At 36.6% G+C, this 22,843-nt stretch overlaps 1 protein-coding gene across 3 annotated transcripts in view; it reads right to left on the bottom strand.

Annotated features, from left to right (window-relative positions):
- jmjd1cb (jumonji domain containing 1Cb) overlaps positions 1 to 22,843 on the bottom strand; it is a 136,085-nt gene that overhangs the window by 67,287 nt on the left and 45,955 nt on the right. For all 3 annotated transcript variants that reach the window (XM_052610900.1, XM_052610899.1, XM_052610901.1), the window contains exon 2: positions 10,443 to 10,607. In XM_052610900.1, coding sequence (XP_052466860.1) covers positions 10,443 to 10,607 — 165 coding nt within the window. The remainder of the gene's footprint in view (positions 1 to 10,442; positions 10,608 to 22,843) is intronic.

Here is a 22,843-nt window from a genome sequence, read left to right as displayed (position 1 = left end):
GAATATGCATATATTCAAATAGCACAATATTTATTTGTAATATGATATTTACAGTATACGGTGGCATTGAAGATTATCTGCAAATAGTTAATTATTTGTACTTAAATCTAGTCAGTTCCTCACACAAAGCTTGGAATACAAGTAATATGAACTACAGTGAGCAAAAATTTGGTGTAGAAACAATTTTCACTAAAAAATTGCTAATAAATTTCACAATTATTTACAAAGAATCAGCAAGTATAATGACTTGCAAAACATACTTCAATGTTTATTAACAATTTTGAAAAATATTTTTTTACAGTTAACTTTATGATTCTTTTATGATGGAATTGTCATCATATGTGGAGACTGACAGTCCCTGTTCACCATTAATCTCCTTTCTGTCGGAACAAAAGAAAGAAACTTGAAAGTCAGTTTGCGACGTGAGGGTGAGTAAATGTTTTTTTAATGTAAACTATTTCTTTAAACAGTTGCGTAGGACACGTGAGGTGGCACGTGCAAGTGTTTCTGGTTTTTCGAAATGTTTTCGAGCAGGTGTGCCGGTGTATTTATTTCCACGGCTCCTGTGTCACCGACTACCTCTTTCACAGCTGATAATCCTCTCTTCTCATTTCCCTCCGAATCGAGAGTGTGTTGCACAGATTTGAGGCGTGTGACATTAATAAGAAAGTCTCTTTTTCATCAAAGGACTCCAGCAGAGCTTGTGGGGCTTATCAGAGGTGTATGTACGGCACATGTGCCCAAGAGACAGAATAAGCAGCAGGGACAGGCCTGTCATGAACGTCTGCCAGTCAGTGACCTTCTATAGGACAGGTGTGTGTAATCATAGTTTGAAGACTTCAACACTCAGTCTAGAGTAGGGGTGTGTGATATCAATTTATTAAGTGCTGCTGTTAAATACACCTACTGTTTGCTTTATTTGTATATTATATGTATTTTTATTGTGTATCTTTGTTCTTTTTTTTTTTTATAACAAATATAAAGTAATGACAATGATTTTTATCTTCACCCACTTTGGCCTTAATGTCTGCCATTGTTTTTATTTTATAATTTGTTACTTTGTAAGGCTTTGTTTTTAAAAAATGGAAATTAGTTTGGCTGTACTGCTAAGACAACTCACAAAATAGTAAAACCAACATGAAAAGAACCTGATGAAAACTTCATTTTTCTGGAAAATAAATTATGATATTAAATTTTTGCCATATTGCCCACCCCTAGTCTTGAGCTGAATATCTGTTGCATCTGTAGTGATGCTAATGTGATATATTAACAGTGTGGTTCATTTTCACAAGCTGTGTTTCTGGCAGCATTACACTACAGTATGTCCTAATTAGGTGCAATATGATAAGAGTGTGATAAGCCATTTGTCTGTTCACACTGAACATAAAAATACAACGTGATGAGACACAATCAATCAAAAACAACAGCCTATAATAACAATCATCTCTGATTGCTTCATTATTTATTTTGCCTGTGGAATTTTTTGGATTTGTCATATATTATCAAATTTATCCAACCCTCTACATTGCGAGTATATCACTCACATATGCAACTAAATCTTTACCTGGGCGACTAAATGATGTCAAATATTAGCCAACGGCCAATAAATTCTCAGATTTGACTCACCAGTGTGTGAGTTGGAGGCTAAGTGAAAGTTTCACATACCAAACACTGTCTGACTGAGCGCTTCAGAGTTTCCATCAAGCGATCTGTGATATTTTTCAATTTTTTTATGAATGGATGTGCAACGCACCTGTATTTGACATACCGCAAACTCTAGTGTAAAGGCGAACAACATGCTGTCGCTTTGTCTCTCACACACACACACACAGAGAGAGAGAGAGAGAGAGAGAGAAGAGACAGAATTGACACGCCACATGTAAACAATATTCTTGGAATTCTTCAGCTTAAGAACTGCCAGTTTCTCCGGTAGTGGGCGGAGCTAATGCACAAATGGCAATCTTATTGGCTGGCTCACCTATTATCATCCCTGTATCAATTTCAGCAAATCAGTTCAGGCGAACGTACACAACCTGATTAACATTCATGAATTAATCCTTAGTGTGTCTTATTAGTAGAATTTGTATCATTATTTTCCTAACAGTATTTTTGTTAATTTTTCCCAATATTTTTTTTTTATAGAAACACTGAATGATAAAAAAGCACCACCACCAGTCCTAAGTTCAGTTAAAATGACTAATATGTATTCCAACATGGTTCAAGTTTTAATTCTAATTACTAAAGTTCTATTATTAAATAATACTTAATAATAATGCTTGACTGACTGATGTTAAAAGTGTACTTTCAGATATTAAATAAACTGTGCCATTTTACAAGCACACACACACACACACACACACACACACACACACATATATATATATATATATCAGTCTGGCGAGTAAACAAGTAAACAAAACAAAAATTACTAATCAATGGCGATTCAACTGCCAAGGTGTCCATAGAGGGTTGTTATCTATTCTATATTATCTATATTCAAATTTATATCTAATTATCTAATTTCACAACTTTCTTGTCAATGATTATTAATCCGCATTACTTTACAACCAACAATATGTGAGTAGTACATGAAGGGGAAAAAAGTGAGTAGCATGGAAGAGATATTTTCTGTCATGTTGTGGCAGACTATTTTCCCACATATTTATATTTCATAGAGCTGTATTTTTTGAAACTTGGACAGTAAGTTCTCTTCAGCAAAGTTTGTGGATGTTCTATTCCTGTTCTGAAAGTCAGTTGGAGCTGCACACTGCTGACAGCACTGATATAGAGGAATGAGATCGCAAAAGAAGAGAAAAAGCTCTGCCCTCAAGTCTCATGCACTGTCCGCCACTAAACAACAGACAGAAGAGAGGGAAGATGTGCTTGCTAGAATGGAGTTGCACCAGCGAAGCAGATCAAAAAGTATAGCTGAATTATTAAATATGCATTTTGAATCAACTACGTTGAGTAAACTTTCATTGCAAATGCATGACTATTAAAATATTACAGTTCTACAAATCTATGGCAACTCTGCACATTAAATATTGACAAAAGAATGAATAGGCTTCCTGTGTCCTTATCTAGTAGCCGGCTATAATCTGTCTGAACTGCCTCACAGTTTGCATATGTTGTATATTGTTTAATATTCCATCTTGTACTATACTGTATGGTGTGAAATAACTTTATGCTGGATATTGTTCTATCGTACAAATGGTATTGTATATTGTTTTTGTACACAAGCACTAAAAGATTTATTCTTCAGGAAATAATCCACAATTCTGAACTTCATTTTACATAAAATAAATTGTTTCCATTTTCATTTAGGTTGTGAAACCTCTTTACACTATTTAGTTTGTATAAGTACTATGTTTGTCCCTTTTTTTATTATTCACTTTTTGTCTGTACTTAATCCAAAATGAACTCTCACAATAAGCTAGTGGTGGGCAATATGACCAAAAATTTATATCACAGTATTTTTCAAAGTTATACCGGTTTCACTGTATATGAAACTGTGTAAATCACATTTTCTACTTACTGAGAGAGGAAAGAGGCTACTGCAGTAGATTGACTTAGAATGCTCTATTTTATGCAGTCATGATGAGGGAATATTGTAGATAAAAATCCACTCTAAATAGTGATGAAACACGACCCATTAATGCATGTTAACCAGGAGTCACTCCCATTTATGATCGCAACATCGTCTGATAAAATCAACATGCATGTACAGCAGATGCATGTTTAGCGGCTGTGCAGTGGTTTTGGCTATATTACTTTTTTGTCTCATGCAGCACACTGCCTGTGTCTGAGTGACAAAAAATAAATAAATAAAACACCAACCAACAAGTGCATAATATTAACAGACAAACTATGCTCTATTTATAATTCCAAACAGTCATTAAGCAACAGGTACTTGGAAACGCTGTTTTGTGCTCTTTTTTTTTTTTGACGAGTCGGCTGAGGTATGGCCAGCTGAAAGCAATGCTTCTCTGCTGCTCACTGCACAGAACAGACACGAGAGAGATGATGCTGTGCTGGGAGAGTCTGAGCACTGGCACGTCTTCCAACTGAATAGCAAAGGTTTATCCAAAAAAAAGTCGCTAGGTTAGTCAGTATGACAAAAAAGCAGCTAAAAGTGTCTGAAGGTTGCTAAATCTAGCGCTTAAGTTGTGCTCGTGTGTGTGAGGCGCGGGAGCTGATGGCAGCAGGCAGTGGATATGTGGATACACACTTAGTAACAGAAACAGCTGTGTCCTCACCACAGTGCAACAGTGAAAAGAGACCCCTCTCAGACGCGTCAGAACATTATTTAAATGACATCGGTATTGTGGTATTTGAAAAATCTATATCGTAATAAAAATAGATGCTGGTATTCGATATGAAGACAGATATATAAGCATACTTTATATTTTATATACTTTATCTTTAAGACTAAAAAAAATTTACTTTTAAAAACCCTTTTTGTGATCCCTGCTGCATTCAGTCATGCTCCAGCTAACTAGAACACAAAAACATGTCATGTGTGAACAGATCCTAAACTACCACTAGATGAACTGTCCAAAAGACTGGTTTGTGTAAAGGGAAGTCTCTCTATAAATAAACCCTAATGGGAGAAGAGGTTTTAGAGACCCACCACAAAACTGCACCTCCCACTGTGAAGATGCAGACCTGACCTCATATGAATCCTCTCATTAATATCTTTCCTGCAGTCACTACTTGCAGCTCTGATAAAAAGACGAGAGTCTTACGCAACATGCCCTCAGAATGACACATTATATGACACACATGAGAGCAGAGATAACACACAGGTAAGCCACAGAGGTCTCACTTCCTGCCACACAGCTGCTGCTGATGTGGGGGTGCTTCCTCTGGCATCACAAGATAGATGACAAAGAGAGAAACAGTAGTATTATGACAGGAAGCAGTGCTTGGGGTGACAGACAGGGTTTTTTTGTGTTGTTCTTTTTAAATGGGAGTCTCAGTGAAGGGTCATTGTATTTTTTTCTTCTTCCTGTTGGCCTAGACAGGTCAGCAGTTTAGATTTTACCCTGCTGACATTTTAAATGGATGCAACACAAAATGTTTTATCACTGTATTTTCATGTGCCAGAATATGTTTTCGGGAAAACTTCTTATATTTATTTAATAATAATAGGTGAGAGATATGCAGCTATAATGTAGCATTTTTCTGGATAATGAAGGCATATGATGCCAAATAAATCAAATGTTCAAGTATTCACGGCATAAAAACAGCCAACACCACTTTATCATTCTTAAAACTCACATTATCGTTCAAAAGTTAAAATGCTGTATAAATATATAAGAAAAAACTATTTTGAACTTTCATACTAATCATTTTATAGTATTTCTGATCAAATAAATGTGAGCAAACATTTAAACACTAGTACTGCACATAGCAGAGAACCTATATGTGAAAGTAATGGCATAAACCCATACAAATTATTGATTTTAACCATACACAAAAACGTTGCACGATTCACACACCACAGTAAACATTTAGATGTTCATACAGCAGCAGAATTTGGTTGTCAGTTCTGTTTAGAGACCTAAATACAGTTACGTTCATACATATTTCAAATTTTTGTCACAAAATTTTTGAGGGGAAGTTCCACATCACTGACAAGCATATGACATACAAATGCAAGCGCAAGCTTCATAGTTTAAACTGTATATTCCTGTTAGCACTTATTTTCCTTGAGTGTGGAAACCCATAGCACTGCACACAATTATTACAGCAGTGTGAAGAGAAGAAATAAAAAGGGCAATGACAATCAAATGAATTCTTGTTTTACAGTATATAGGTTGCAACCTCATTTTCCCATGACTCTATGGAGTTCTTAAGGCAGAGGACTATACTAAGAAACCAGAATCACAAGCAAGCACCGACACAAATCAAAGCCAAATGTGCAAAGGAGGGTTTAGGTGAAGTCATGTCCCACACCCACCCATCAGCCGGGCTTCATTACTCACAGAGACAGTCCTTTCAGAGCCGCCCCAGGCCATCCCTGTATATGCTGCTGTCTATGATTGCTGCTATTAAGCAGCCAGCTGCGCTGCTGGCAGTGAAAGATGTGTACTGCTCTTAATGTACATCGAGTCCGTACCACTTCACTCACACTGTCTCTGCACAAAATACACATGGATGTTACTTTGCCCTCTGCATTGCCAACACACAATCTGAAGGGACTGGCAAACTCAATGTCCTGAAAACGTCATATGACACAGACAGACAGACATATGATACTATAGCAGGAGAGAGAGTATTTTCCCCTCAGGCTTATTTTTATAACCTGTCAGAAAGCAACTAAGCAAAGGTCACAAGAAGTGAAGCATCTTTAACCAGCAGCACCACATAAACACAGACAGAACCCAGATAAACAGAAAACGCTGTAGTTTCGGACAGCAAGATTAATTATTATGGAATACTAATAATAATAACAATCATTATTATTAATATTATATTTCTGTCTTACAGATGATGATGATGATAGTACTCTCATATTATTGTACATTTATTATTATTAATATCTCTAAAACAGAAACCTTGTATAATAAAAATGGACTTAATAATTAAATTCATTATTTAACAAAATTCAAGATGAGACCCCACTGCAACAAGTTTAGTTGATACTGGATACAATTAAACAATTTATAATCGATGACTGCTGAGAACTTGTGTTCATTCAAATGGTCTTATGCAAACCAGAAAGTGTATTTCACTAAAAATAGCAAAAGTTCTCTGTTTCTTGCGGCAAACATTTTTTATAGAGAAATGATCAGTAAGGACTATAGTGACCACATGGTAAACATTCTCTAGGTGTTAGCTGATCTGATGCTATGCCACATAAGAAACACTAAACCAATTATCAGCGCAACAGCTGTTCGGCAAGATCACAAAAAGACTAAAAATAACAATGTGTGTTATACAATATCCATTTCACCATCTGAACTACCAAACCTTTGCTCTTTAATCAGCGTTTACAGTTAAGATTATAAGGAGAACTCATATTACTCGCTGCACTGTCCAACAGCAGAAAACAGAAAGGGAAGAAAAGGTTTTTGTGTGTAAGGCCTCAAACACACTCTTTTCACATCATAATAATCAAGCCAAAACATTGTAGCCAAACCATTTATTAAAGTCACTCATGTGGGCTGATGAAAATAATGGGTTTGAAGATTATAATCCACAGCGTTGTTCCTTCTACGGAGTGACTTCATCCCTACACAATAAACGCAGACAGCTTTCACTAAACAAGACAGCGGGGCATGGGTCTATGCATTTATCAGCAGTAAAGATCGCCCTTGAGGCTACGTGGCAAGCAGGGCTAAACACAATTAAGCCATCAGAGAGTTGGCCAAATAAGCGTCGATGTGTAAAATATAGCGCTGGACAAAGGAGATTTACAGCACGTTGTAAATGCATGACGGCCTTGTGAAGCATGTGCAGGAGGAGCTGTGACAATGGAAGAACGAGCATCCACAGTCATCTCTAATAATCAGACAGGAAGTCAGACAGTTGCACCACATCTGTAACAATGTGAACTCATCTCAAACAGACAACCAACAGGCACACAAATAAATGAGCTTTTGAATGGTAGTGGATATACCAAAAGTTAATAATATCACAAACAATTACGATTCAACAATTAAAAATTATTCATGAGTTTGAACATGATTTGAGATGTTTTGGCTAAAGAAACACAAATCATACACAAATGGGACTTTGCTGCATGTTTCTTGTTGCATTCAATTGGGAATAGCTGTACAATCCAATGATGTGCAGGAAACACAGAAAAAAAAACACGCCCAGGTCATATTCAGCTGAAAGATCCAGTGCTCCAATCTGAACACAGGAGAAAACAATCAGCTTGCTCAGGCTGGAGCACATATATCAACAGACCTTCAGAGAAAGGCCAAAGTGTGCAGCAAAAACAGAGAGAGAGAGGAAGTGCTGAGTAAGGGGATTTGGTTGCAGTAAACTCTCTTCCAATGGCAGCCATAAATAATGGAGCTGTGAAGGCAACTGTGTGTGAGCTAGGACACAAGAAACTTAAAAGAGGGTAAGACGACAGCAAAATAACAGCTTTCAAAGAAGATCAGAGAATAACACAATTAAGCAAGGCTAGTGGGTTAATTGCTGTTTGGTCAGGCGTTGAGTAAAGTAATTAAGTTGTTATTAAGCTGTTTGACAACTGTAAAAACCCATCAGAGCCAGAAGAGTGTAAAGTGTAAAAAATGGAGGAATAAATATTTCCTGGTTTTAAAAAGCAACACAAAAAGAATGGAGAATTCTAATTCACAATGACAGTGCGTGGTTTTTCTGAACATCGGCATGGTCAACATACTTGAGTGTAGTATACTGACTACATCATTATTATCTCTCTCCAGTTAAATCACTCAGAAAATAAAGGTTGAATCACAAATTTTGTGTAATAATCCATCCAAAGACAGATAATGTAATTATAAACATGTGGTTCCAGTCATCCTAAATATGGTAATAGCTACGACCTAGTTTACCTGAACACTGTTTACTGTACCTGTCAAAGTTTGGAATCATTAAGACTTTTTAATGTTTTAATGTTGAAAAAAGTCTCTTATGCTCATTTTAGCTGCAGTTATTTGACTGAATATTCAAAATATCATATTCTTAAATATATTATTATTAAAATAACTGTTTCAATATATTTTAAAATGTAATTTATTTGTATTAGGGATGCTCATTTTAACTAGTTAACCGACTATAAGAATTTTTACCAATTAATACAATCAGTTAAGCAGTTTAAAAAGTCTTTTTTTTTCTGTAAAATATCAAAGTATTTTAAAAGGTTTGCTGCATGGTTAAAATACGATATGCGTATAAAACAAAAATTGTGTTTCTTATATATATATATATATATATATATATATATATATATATATATATATATATATATATATATATATATATATATATAAACATAAGTCACATATAAGTAAGATTTTATTATTTAATTCAGAATTAGGCCTAATGCCGACGCAAAAGGTTTACAAACATTATAACAAACACTGTAAACATAGCTAGGCTATTTTAGTTCTCCTCACTCCACAACCAAACATTTAACAGTTTAACAATTTAACGGTAGCCTATTTAGAAAAGAACAAGAATTAAAAATATAAGAAGATATAAATGACAAATTAATTTTGGCTAAAGCGAACCTGAAACTAACATTGGGTTTCTCATTCGACACAAAATCAAATGTTTCTGTATTTGCAATGTATTCGAATGCTAAAATATTATTTACTATGTACCTCACTCGCATTCCAATATCCATATGAAACAAAAGGTTTTACATGACATCATGGCAGTACGGTGATAACGCTTAGTGGCACACATTTTACTACATATTTAAACTGAGCATTGTGTTTTCTTCCATATGTCTGACTGACTGTATTTTATTATGATAATGACAGGCTGCATTGTCAAGGTAGTAATGCTTAACCGTGTGCGCGCATGTGGCGCAAGAGCAATCACTCTAATTTTTTTTCTTCTCACAGTGGAAGCAACTACTCCTATTAGTCATAAAGATCATCAGCATTGTAAAAGGTTTGCTTTTATTTATGTACATTCACAATAAAACAAATCTTTGTGGTTTTGTAAAATAGGCCTAAAGAAAAATAGGATTCTAATTTCTGCTCTCTGTTTCCTTTTGCGCAGCACAAAATGAACCAAAACTCTGCATACTAGGGGACTTGTTTTCTTTAGTTTTCTTAATTAAGTAAAAATGTCTTGTATAGGCATGTTTATTTGTCAACACACTTAAGCTTAGACTAAATTCACAATATAACAACCTCTTGTACCTTATACCTTAATTAAAATCCATTTAAAAAACAGCAGGAATAGAATAGATGCTTATGTTTTTAAAATACTATAAGGGAAAAAACACAAATGCCTAGCAAATGTCATGCATATGAAAAACTTCCTGGTTGCTCAGCAAGGGGCTCACAAGTTTTCAGTGTGCATAAGTGCATTCTGACATTTGCTGGGTCGTCGGTCTGTGCATGTGTGGACGTCCTGTATGCCATACTAGGTTTTCTCTTTGAACTCTTTTATCGTGTGTGCCTGGCCCAGATGGCGCTGTACTGCTGCTCACGTTACATAATCAAACAGAGTGAGCCATGAAACATTTACAATTCTTCCTCACTGCCTTTCCGTCTCTTATAAAGGATGTCAAACCCTCTGTTATTTTCCTTCTAAACAAATAATGATCTTATTGTCAGATGTGAGCCATTGATCTGAGAGACATCCAAACCCCAAATCATCTCAGCAACATAAAAGATCCTGTCGTATTGCCTCCGCAGAGCTTTTGTTCCACTTTAAATACTCCACAGCTGCAGCTCAACGCACAGCGCATCTCTGACTCAAAGATCTTGGTAGGAATGACTCACCAGAGCTGGCCACTGGATCTGCTTGGCTTTTGTTCCCTGCAGCTGGGCACCCTCCTTCCTTTTGGCCCAAACCAGCTGATGTTCCAGCAGAAAGATCTGGAAGTCTTCGTTCACCTTGACCCACTCACGCTTATCCCACTCGAGATCATCAAACTCAACGTACACCTGCAGAAAGAGCAAAGAAAAGGGGTCACGTTATGAGCACTCATCGTGTAGAGCCCACGTTAACCTCAAGCTATACAAAGGGTGTGGGAAAAGTGTTGATGTGGAACACGTGATACATATCAAAGTTACCCACTGCACTGAACTTTAATGAGTGAAGCGTCAAGATCCAGCATTAGCCCCGGGTAAGTGTTGTGCCAGATCAAGCTTTGTACAACATGTAGTAATTGATATACAATTTCAGCTTTGATGTTGTTTGCTGAATAAATTCTGAAGCACAACTAATATTTCCCAGACAATTTGCATGAATTAATTCAGAATTGACAAAATTAGTATTCTAATAAATAAGGTTGTTACAATACCAAAATTTTAGACTGCAGTAAAAAAAAAAAAATTCCAACTGCTTACACATTAATGCCGGTTCATTAGTGCAGGGTTTCCCAAATGAGACATCACAACTGTATGGGGTTCAAGATCTGATTAAAAATGGATTAAATAATTATATAGAATGTAAAATAAAAAAATTAGTAGGCTCCACAATGATCATGTAGCTTAGTGTAATTTTCAAAGCAGTGGCTGCAATTTAATTAAAGAACTGTTTAGCTTGATGTGCTGCGTTTCAGAGAGAAGTGCACCACTGTGTTCATCTACTGAATTTGAAATGCGGTGAATTCCATCTCTGCATGTGCTGAGAGCTTAATGTACAACATGTGCTGGGTTTACTTTATTTACACATTAACATTTTTTTTTTCATTTTTAGAATAAAAACATGATGATTAAATAATAAGAATTTCTAAAACACCAGTGTAAAAGTAATGTGACTGAGACACAATCATAACTACAATGTTTAAGTCTACTTTAAAGTCAAGGTATAAATAAAAAACTTACTAAAAATGTATTTTTTTGTAATCTATTAACCTGCATGTCATTTGACCATTAACCGATACAGATAACCAAAAATATGTGAATAGGCCATACAATTATTGAAATATTAACTTTAAATCTCACTGGGTATTTGGTGTTAAAACAACAATTACAGTTAACACTTGAGTAATTTTCAGTGTAATTTCACAGCAATAAAACCTCAGTGACCTTAAATGACCTCGTTTTGGTTTGATTTCATGGACAGACGTGGTCACTGCAGACCAACTGAATGTCCAGCCTTTCTCACAGTCACAGGACTAAAACCTCATCTCGGTCCCATTCTTGTCCTCAACTGTGAAACAACCCATGGTCATTTGATTCAAAGCAGAGCTGGTGTGCAGGACTTTTGTGTGTCTGTGAGACAAGAGGGAGAACATGTTTGAGCTGCTGGATGTTTTCAACATACGCAGCATGTCATAACAACAGCATGTTTCAGGCCTGTCAAAGTCTCCTCTTTCCCCAATAGCTCCTGCACAGGACAACGTCCATCAGTTGACAAATACAAACCTGCGCTCAACATTTTTACAATGTGTACAGAAAGTGCCCAGCTAATGATTTGAAACACACAGATCTAGTGCTGAGAGCTGTGGGAATCATCAGCGTGAGTGAGTCAGCCGAGAACACATTGCACAACCCCAGTGCTGAGCAACGTGCAGTAACAGGAGCTGGTTTCATAATGTGGATTCATACCAGAAATGATTCACTGCCTCTGCCTCTTGTGGTTTTCTCACCATGACTAGGGTTGTGAGGATCTAATGAGTGTGTTTAGAAGAGTGAAAAACAGACCTGTCAGGACAGATTTCACATCTGGACCCCTCTGTTATGTGTAGGCTAAGCTAAAGGAAAAAGCCAATTCTAAAGCATTGCTTGAAGCAATGTCCTATCCCACTACCCCTATCAACAATAATAACACAGTGCTGTTTTATAGAGTAACCCAACAACCAATGAATGAATGAAAACAAAACAATTTATCACTAAAACAAAGTGAATGGAGCTTGCATTTTTTTTGTCTGCCGCTCTAATGATCATAAAAAAAAATGTTTATAGTTATAGTTATCGTGCTTGGTGCAAACATCCATATACCGGCTCCAAGTCAGACACCCTCCTACAATGCAGGTCTAAGGAATCAGATAAATTATTATCACACCTCTACTCAACAAGACAAACAATTTGAACTATCATTTAAAGCTGCACCAATATTAAAATCAATTTAAAGCCATAAACCATTTCATCAACAATAAATTAAAAATAAAATAACTAAAGACTAAAATCAGCCATTTTAAATGCTACTTTTTAATTAAGTCCATATTTGAAAAAAAAAAAAAAAAAAAAAAAAGCTTTGAGCAGTAGATCAAAAAAGTAATGTAAAATGTCGAAAATAAATAAATGAGTGACAAAACATCCACAATTAAATATCTATTATCGCAAAAACAGTCCAAAGCCCGAGTATAAGCAATAGCAATAGTGATGATCAGTCAAATATAATCTTTTTTTATTTGGGTTTCTGATGAATATCATAACCTCAAGATAATTATCTCATATTGTGTAAATCTGCTGACTGCTGCTTCAGGATATAGACATTTTAGACAGTTTTCTGGGTAAAATGTAAATGTGTACTGCTGGCATGCCAATTCCCATCCCAGCTATTCTTTTTCACCATTTTAGGTGTTTTAGTTGGTCATATGACCACAGCAGAGCACAGCACGTGACCTTCCATAACACCCACATTAACAGAAAAAACAGACAGACACTCCCACCTCAGTATCTGTACATCTGGATCAGAACTTGAAATGACAGATGTTGCAACCTCTTAAAAAAAATTTATTGGCATCTATGGTTCCATGAACAATTTTTAACATCCAAGGAAACTCTGCATTCAGCAAAAAGTTCTTTATAGTTAAAAACACAAAGTGGTTCTTCTATGCCCTTGCTGTGAAAACCCCCTTTTGCCTTATTTTTAATATGTAACGTCAACATTGCAACCTATTCATTAAAAGTCACATTTCTTATTGCTACTTATCTCCCCACCTCCAAAATGACCAATGTAAACATTTGAAGTCTGTGAAGCCCAAAAATGGCTAGTCAGCTTACTAAATTTTTAAACACCACCTCTGTGTGTGTGTGTGTGTGTGTGTGTGTAGGCATGTAAAGTCCAGCCTTCATTCCTGTAGTGACACACGTGACCGAGGCTTCTCCTCTCCCCTCCCCCCGTCTTGCTGACCCCTCCCTCCCATAATCCCCTTCACAGCAGGGATTATGGAGGATGGCTTCCCTCATTCGCCCTCTCACTGTTTTAGAATGAAACATTAACTTCATATTGTGTTTCTGCTGAAGCAACCCTCTAAGTTGAGTCTCTGCTGCTGGCTAGATGAAAAATTCACTCTCATTAAAAATTGACATGGGGCAGAGAGCCAGAATGAGTGTGTGTGTAGGGCACAGTTACTTCTTATGCTGGTTATTCAGACAGTGACCTGCAGGCCTGAGGTTCTGGTATCAGTGAGAGGCTGGCATACACCACTGCCACAAATAGTCATCAGTAATTAGGCCTGCATATTTCATTGCAATGAAAGCAAAATCCCAACAAGTATGGCAAGTGCAATTATCAACAAAAAAGGCTCTAATTTTATTAAATAAATATAGACTGTGTGTTTCAGAGTAAAGTGAGACACTGTTTATTGAGGTGCATACAGCTCATGATCCAGTGTTTTCAGCATGTACATGTTTCACTGTACAAAATCAGGCATAAGCCACAGACAAACTAAAGGGATGCAGCAGATGACTGGAAGAATGAGAAGGTTTCTGGACAGAAGTACAGTACACAGACAGATGGTATCGTTCTGTCCCTTCAGCAGGGTGGAAGCCGCCTCACTAACAGTGACTAAGTTATTCAGATTGATTACCAACCTGAACGGAAAGGAAGCCTCATGTGCAAGATTAAAGAACAAATCAAACCTCCCTGCATGCAAGACTAGACTAGTATTACAAATCTCATCATGTCATGCTATTATTCTGAGTCTGTGTATGCATGTGTATGAATGTTTGTGTAGCAGAAAGTGGATCAGAGCAGGTTATTCTGTCCTTTCTCCATAAATTCCTGTTCCTGGTCATGTATGCACTGATGATTCTGTGCCAAAATATACAGACGTTTCACAATATTTTAATTACTTCAACTAAGAAACTAGAGTTTACATTTATTATCAGGGCTTGACATTAAGCTTTATGAGCTTGTCCTTTGGACAAGTAAATCCATCATTCACTTGTCCGAGTAAAGTTACTTGTTTTTTTTTTAGCTATTTTGGCACAAATGTAATTTATTCTGAATCAGCCTCATCAGTGCTCTATCAGGGATTATTTTAATCAGCATATTTTTTATATTTGCCTTAAATTGATTGCTGTTGCACTTTTTAACTTTACGATTTTCCTAAATTGATTAAATGTATGTCTCCATTTACGTTGATTCTTACATGTGATCAATATGTAAGAATTATAATTCTTAAGTTATAATAATAAGACACTATGGTTGTTACTATTCAAATGAAATCCGTATCAACAAACTCCATCTGTCCAAATGCATAAATAATGTTGTTAGATTAATGTTTTACTTTTTGTCATACAAATATGATATGTTGGAAAAATGCAATGATACTTTTAAATATGCAATTAAACCACGAGTAGGTGGTGGCAAGTTACTGTCTTAATGAGTGAATCACTGATTCAACCGATTTGTTCAAACGGCTGATTCATTCAATAAATGAAGCAAGTAACCCTTTTTATAAATCACTGAATCATTGACTAGTTCAAGAATGAATCATTTAGTGATGAAAGACTGTTCTGTGTTGCTCGGAGTTGCATGAATGTGCTGCTGTGGCTTCCCTTAAAACTTTTTTTTTTTTTTTTGCGAAAGGGAGCGAAAATGATCAATAATGTGTCTAAAATGTAAGTCACTTAATATTACTTGTTTATTTAACTTAAGTTATATAAAATCAATATCACATTTGCAATCTAGCTGAAAGTCAGGAAAACATCACTCCTGGTCGTGTGATGTTGCATATATTATATAGAATATTTAGATTTTTCCTACAGCAGTATTGTTCATTTTTGTTTCTCCGTGTGTGCTGATGCGCTCATAGTTTTGATTTCTCTGTGAGTCAGACAGGCTGCACGAGCCTCAACTGAAGTGACCATGACACGGCAATACATTATCTGTTATTAGTCACTGTTTACACTGAAAGTAATAAAATCGGAATCTTTCTCTTCAAAGTTTCGGTGCTGCCCTAGTTATTGTTTGTTATTAAAATTTTGATCAGGTTACTTGTCCGGTCGCGCAAGTAAAATTCTCTTTCACTTGCTCCTTCACAAAATCCACTTGCCTGGGACAAGCATTAATGTCGCGCCCTGATTATATTTCTTAAAAATAATACTTTTAAAAATTTAATAATTTTTCTTTCTTTACAATGCTACTGAATATTGTTGACACAGTCTATATCCAAAAATAACAAAAAGCACCATTAAAAAGTTGTACATAAATATTTCAAGTTTTCTGAAGCCATATAATAACTTTGAGTCAGTTCCTGATTAATCTTTTGGAATTTGAGAAGAAACCATTCTCAATCTGGTCAGGGTCATGATAATATAGGATGACATCTTCATAAGTAACTATTTCTTTCATTTCAGTTCCAGGAAGTGAATACTTTTAGGCCGACAAACACATGACTTAACCATCACAGTTGTGCAGCAAATCCTGCAAGATACCAGAGCTTTTTTACATTCCACCCCATCTGTTTAACTACAGATGAAAAGGGGCAATGTAAAGATGAAAGCACAAGGATAACGGCAGTGAAATCTGATGCGGGATCAGATTTGATCTGGGATCAGGTTTACTTATCTCTGCTAAACGAATAACTCCCTTTTCACAAGAGAAGTGTGAGGAAGAGCACACTCACTATAAAGACTGATCAAAACACATATGAGGACACACTAAAGCAATAGACTCATTAGAATTCCCATGCACAGTCTATGAAAGCAGGATGGGTTAACCTTGGATAACCAGCAGAACAAAAGCAGGAAGGATCTGGAAACACTGAGTAGAGATGACACCTCCCCGTCTCGTATACAGATGGAGGAAGCCACCACACGTGCCTCTTCCATGGCCTACAGAACTGATCAGATGTCAGGCTCTGCATTTAATCTGATTATGGATTCGGTGCCAGCTGTACAAGCAGAGCAGGGATAACGGAGGGTTAACTCAGTATGCAGAACTCACAGACAAAGCAAGACTGGGGGGGGGGGGGGTGTGACTCCAAATTCATGCAGGCAGCAGGGGTGTTATATAACTGCATTCAGTCAGACGCTGGAGGAGATGAGAGCTGCCTGCCTGGGTGCTGAACCCTGCACCACTAGATTAGGGTCTGGAAAAGCAGTTAGGCTGGGCCAGGCAAGTCTTATGTAAGACTATGGAAATGCCCAAAAATGGAAAATAACGAGGCTGAAAATTTGCTTGTTGCTAAACAAGTGTTGGAATGTGGCCATCTGAGTTGTTGAGAGTGTTGTGTAGCAGAAGCAAACCCCTGATGAATAAATCGACTGTATTTTAAGGGAAAAAAGTCGCACATGACTATAGAAGTCACATTGGGTAAAAATGGCATTGCTGAGAGAAAAAGTCGCATCGATGTAAGTCACATTTTATTATTATGTTTAGCAATAATTTAAAATACTGGAAAATAAAGTGTTTACAAACACTATTAACATTTTAGTTCCCTTCACTCCACGAAAAAATTCAAATGTAAAGTATAAAACAAACATAAATTATAATGGCATTCATTATTAAAAAAATATATATATTATAGCCTAAACAAATGAGGTCAACTACTGAAGGAGATAACAGCCACAGTGTATTTGAGAGGGGTTTAATGGTTACTGTTAGCATAAAAGGAGTTCAACAGAGCAACAGAGCTATAGCATCAGAAACAATGCTGATGTATGAAAAATGATCTCAGTATTATGCATAATCCATAGGTCTCTATGATAGCTTTGTACAATGAAAGGTTATATTCCCTGCTCAAGAGAGTGCAATAGGGTTGGAAATTTGGAAAATTGATCAGAACTGAATTATTTTTAAGATTCAGTTCTATCAATAGTTTGAACATCTGTTTCCCTCTGCTGATGTGGACCGAATGTTGTAGTGAAATATGCAGTAGATGTATCAGAGCCACCTGAAACTGTGCCGTTGTCATGACAATCCGTTCATGTTAAATTATCTGTCTGCTGAGCATGAGAATCAACAAACTGCTTTTACGCATGTGACTCATCGTCCCTCATAATTAAAAGTCTCTTTAAAAAGCACTGTTTTTATAATAGCTATATGCCACTTCCTTGCAACGCAAAGATTCATGAGGTATGCCTCAGAAAAAAGAATATAGCAGTTTTAGGTTTAGCAGCAAAGTAGCCAGATGCAATAAATGTGAATGGTTAATAACATTTCCCCCCCAGAAATATTATTATGTATAACACAATTTTATGTATAGAAAATTATGTATAATACAATTTATTTTTGATTTGAAAATGTTTTTGATCTGAAATGTAAAATGATGTCATTTCACAAAGTTACAGAGGATGAATGCAATAAGTAGCATTTTACAACCACTGTCCATACTTTCTTCCTGAACATTAAGCTAATGGAATTCATTGATTGCAAACTGCATTGTAACCGCAAGCCTGGGGAATGCACAACAGCACTGCATCTGAAACATGCAGCACTCACATTTATTAAATTAAATCACCGCCTTTTGAAGTTTCATAAATTACATTTCTGGCCTCAAATTTACCATTTTAAAATTGTAATTAAGACTTTCCTTGACCTTAAACGTGACCAAACTTAATTTAAGACAAGGACCCCAAGGAACCCTGAAATTATCAGTCACATCCCTTGTTTTTAATGTCTATTCATTTGCTAAGCAATGTGTCTGATGGAGTCAGGTGGACGTGATCCTAAACCAGTCAATTATACAGAATCATCACACAATCCAACAACAATCAAACGTGTAGTTTTGCGCCTTATTTGTGGAGCAGTTTTGGGAAAATTTATAAATAACTTTTTTTATAAAATCGGTACACCTTAAAACCAGCCCAGTGGTAAAGTCATTGTCCTGGACTGAATGAAGTGAACATGTTGAAGCACATCCATGCATCTCTAAGGCGACTGCTCGCAGGCATACAAAAAACACAACTAATGTGCAGACATTACGATATCTAAGAGCTGGTTGCTATGCAACTAACAGCACATAGGCCAGAATGCTCAGTCTTTATCTTTCTCTCCATTCTGGCTTTCTTTCAAAAGGACTATGTCTGCTCTGAACGCCTGGGGAACGTGGCGAGCTGCTGGATTCACTGTGGGTCAGTGAATTTACTGGACTCATCAGAGAGAAGACATGGCTGGGTGGATTCATTAAAGAACTCAACTGAAGTGACCCTGTCCAACAGCAAACTGTCACCGATTCACCTTGTGTATGAGAATCATCCCATCACATGGGAAAAAGGATAGTTCAGCCAAAAATTACAATTATATTTCATATATTCACGCTCATGTGGGACACCTAAAAGACAGGAAGCCAAATGCTGACACAGCACATCAAAAAATAGTAGTTTCGCAATATTTTCCGCAGCAATAATGTATCGATACACGGTTGCCAAGTATTTTTATTTTATTACGTTATTTGATGGAATAATAAAATAAATTTCTTTACATCCCACTAGATGGTGGTTGAGATTTTTCGGCTGAGGTCAGCTGGGTCACCTTCTGCATGCAGTAAGTTAATAAAATAAAGATCACGGAAGCATCACGGAAAGCCCCATTCATGTGTAAATCGGCTGTAAGACTGTTTTATTTATTTTAAATTAAAAGTAATTTACTTGCAAATGGCCCAATTGCTGAAGGATCTGCACTAGGGCTGCACGATTAATCGAATGCTATTGTAATGCGCATCTTGTCAGTAAAGCCTGTTCTGTGATTAGTAGTAAATCTCCATCACATGCTTTCAGATGGAGCAGCATTTACTTCACCGAGTTCACTGCCAAGCTACAAAAAATGCGTTCATAATCGCAGACGATATAATCACGCAGTAATAAAATTGAAGAAATCATTCTGTTATTATTTATGAAAGCTGTTTGCGTAGCATCTCAGTGAACTATGGCTCAGTGTAGTAAATGCTGCTTTATCGGAAAGCATGTGCATTATTGAAAAGCACCACATTTAACAATGTTTTTACTCCTAACATAACATCAGTCGAGTGGCACGTAACATATTTAATAGTATTCTAAGCAGTAATAAAGACTATGTCGATTAGCATTGCATTATTTTATATTTTATTATGATAAAAATTATAATAAGGAGAACCCAGATAAACCATACATTGTCGTAGTCATGTGTTTATTAGTCATGTTGAATCAATGAAAGCAGTTAAATCCTCTGTTTATTCAGCTGTAGCAATAGGCATTTCCTGGATTTCTTCTTCGGAGCACATTTGGAAATTCAGCGCAACAGCACCCTCAGGCCGATTTACTACTGATCATAGGACTGTGCTTCTCTGAATGATATGTATGACAATTGCAGCTTCTGACTAATCGCGATTTATAACCTTTGCAATTTAATTTCAATTCATCGTGGAGCCCTTGTCCTAGAACTAGCTGTTTCTGTTTTCTAAAACAGACAATTAATTGCCATAATTACAATTATTTGTTAGACTATCATCAGCTAAATTTCATAACCATGACAGCCCTAGTGGAAGGACACAACTTTCATGTTTCATAAAAAATATCTTAATTTGTGTTTTGAAGATCAACAAAAGTCTCATGGGCCATTTATTGGTTAACCATTTCTCTAAGAGAATTCACTAACAACCATAGAGATGCATGTTTTTACAATCAATTGGTGAAAAACTATTTCATATGAAGAATCACCTGTGCTTTTATAATGCAAGTCAATGTGTAGATTACATACGTATACACAGAAAAAGAAAAAACAAGCTCATAACAAAACCAGTGACATTTCAGAGAGCTCACAGAAAGACACTTTTATCAATAAATGACTTCTAAAAGCACGTCTGCACGTCCTCCCCACCGCTTCAGACAGTAGAGTTATTATCATTCACCGCGCCGTGTTAGAGTGTACATTGGAAAGTCTGCCCCTCACTAACAGCAGCAGGACTTCCCTGACTGGCTGGGCCCAGACCGCTGCAGTCCAATCACTGCAGGCCCAGACGCCGCTCTACTACTGCTGATTGCTAACCTTAAAAAAACTGAAATCTCCCTTTCAAATCACTGAAGGAGAGAGAGACAGTGTGGTGGAGAGAGGCGGATTTAGTAATATTTTCAGGGGGTTTTGCTTCTATCAGATTTATGCAGATGAAAGCTTCTTTTGCTGCGTGGAGGGCGGAAACACTGTCAGCTTCCGTCTTGTAGATGGCATCCTTGCAGAGAATTGAGAATGAATGAAGGGACGGAGATGATGAAATGAGACGTTAATGTCAGTCAAACTATAGCCTGTGCATGTCCCCTTCTTGTCATAGACCGCCACATCTTTTCTATATGTCACTTTCCTACAAGCACACATGCGCACATAGGCCAGACAGAATCCTGTGTTCTTCAGAGCCCGGGGGAAAGGGAAAGGACAGATTCTTGTTTACAATGCCGTTTCATCATACAGCATCAATGATCCAGCCTCAGGGCTCAATGCTCTTGAACAGCTCCAAATATTATAGACAGTGTTGTCGAGAAGACAATGGCTTCAATTACACTGCGAGGCTTAAGGCATAGATCCAATCTGTTGACCATATCATTTTTTGTCCCATCTGTTTGCATTCACTTAAGACACATTTGATTATCCCACTTATACCAAGGTCCCTTGTCAGCATGGACAAGTTTTAAAGGTGCCATAGAATGCAAAAATCGCTTTTATAAGGTGTTTGAACACAGTTGTGAGGCCGCAGTGTGTGTAAACAACAAGCCTGTAATGTTAAAAATCTACCCACTCATTGTTTTATAATCCCAATCATTCCTCAACAGTCTCTCCACAGTAGCAGTTCTAGGTCTCTCACTAAGATGACGCAGTAAGTGAAAGTCCCGCCCATTTGTGACGCTCTCTGCCCTATTAGCATATACACAGCCGAGTGAGAAAAAGCGGTCTGTCATTACTGTTTTCTAGCTGTAGCTGCTGGAGATAAAATGTCAGCGCCAGAGAGCTGTTAAAAGTGTTGTCTGTTGGGATGCACCAACAAACATAGGAGTCTCCATAAACCTCTGAGGACACAGTTATTAATTATTTTTATTAGAGCCCGACCGATATGGATTTTTGGGGGCCGATGCCGATGCCGATATTAACTCGAAAAGAGCCGATTTATAAGCCGATATTTTGATTTTGAAAATAAACTGGATATTAGACCCATTTCCTATATACTGCACTTACACAACATTCAATAGCAAAATATCTGCCTGTTCTATGTATGTGGGCTGTATAAACCATTTTCCAGAAGAGATTATGTAAAAAAAAAAGCCTTAGATTATAGTCTCAATGACTAAACAATTGCACATCAAAAGTATATATTTTTTAATGGTCAAAAAAACACTTTTACTTTCTTCCAGTTGAAGCTGGTTTTAACAGTCTGTGTGTGTTCTGTAAATAAATTATAATACTAAAGTTAAAGTATTTGCAGAAGTAGTCCCACACTTTGCTGCTACAGCATTCACCTTTTTCAGGTATCTGTAGGCAAGAAAGAGACAGAGAAAGAATAAGCATGTGTATTAATAATATCACCATGTATCATTACTCGTGTCATCATTAGAATTAGAATTATAATAAACAGGGATCTCCTACATAGGCAAAAATGAGAAATATATATTTTTTTTATTTGTCAACCAATAGGTATTACCTATTACCTACTTCTATTTAACAATATTACAACATTTTCCTGTTATGTCTTTAAAGCTGCTTTGAAACAATCTGTAAAAAATAAAAATAAATAAAAAAAAGCGCTTGTTCAGCTCACATTTATTTACATGTCCCCTCTGTTTAATCATTTCTGACCCACCTACTCGAAGTTGAATGGTTAACGTTAGTGTCATGAACACACCGCTGTCAATTTTGAGAAGAACCACCTTCAATCAAGTTAATAGCAAGCATTTAAGGGGCCTGCTAAAAAGGAAGCTATATTAGCGTTAGAATAACATAAGGCTGTAAATATCGAATATTTTAGTAATCGGGTCTATGATAGGCTTTTGTACATTCTGCTGAACAACAGCCTTTAACTGGACTTTTATTTTGA

This window comes from Carassius gibelio, chromosome A12, assembly GCF_023724105.1.
Source record: "Carassius gibelio isolate Cgi1373 ecotype wild population from Czech Republic chromosome A12, carGib1.2-hapl.c, whole genome shotgun sequence".
NCBI lineage: Eukaryota > Metazoa > Chordata > Actinopteri > Cypriniformes > Cyprinidae > Carassius > Carassius gibelio.
Note: the sequence above shows the minus strand (reverse complement) of the source record. Positions and strands in the feature narration are given on the sequence as shown.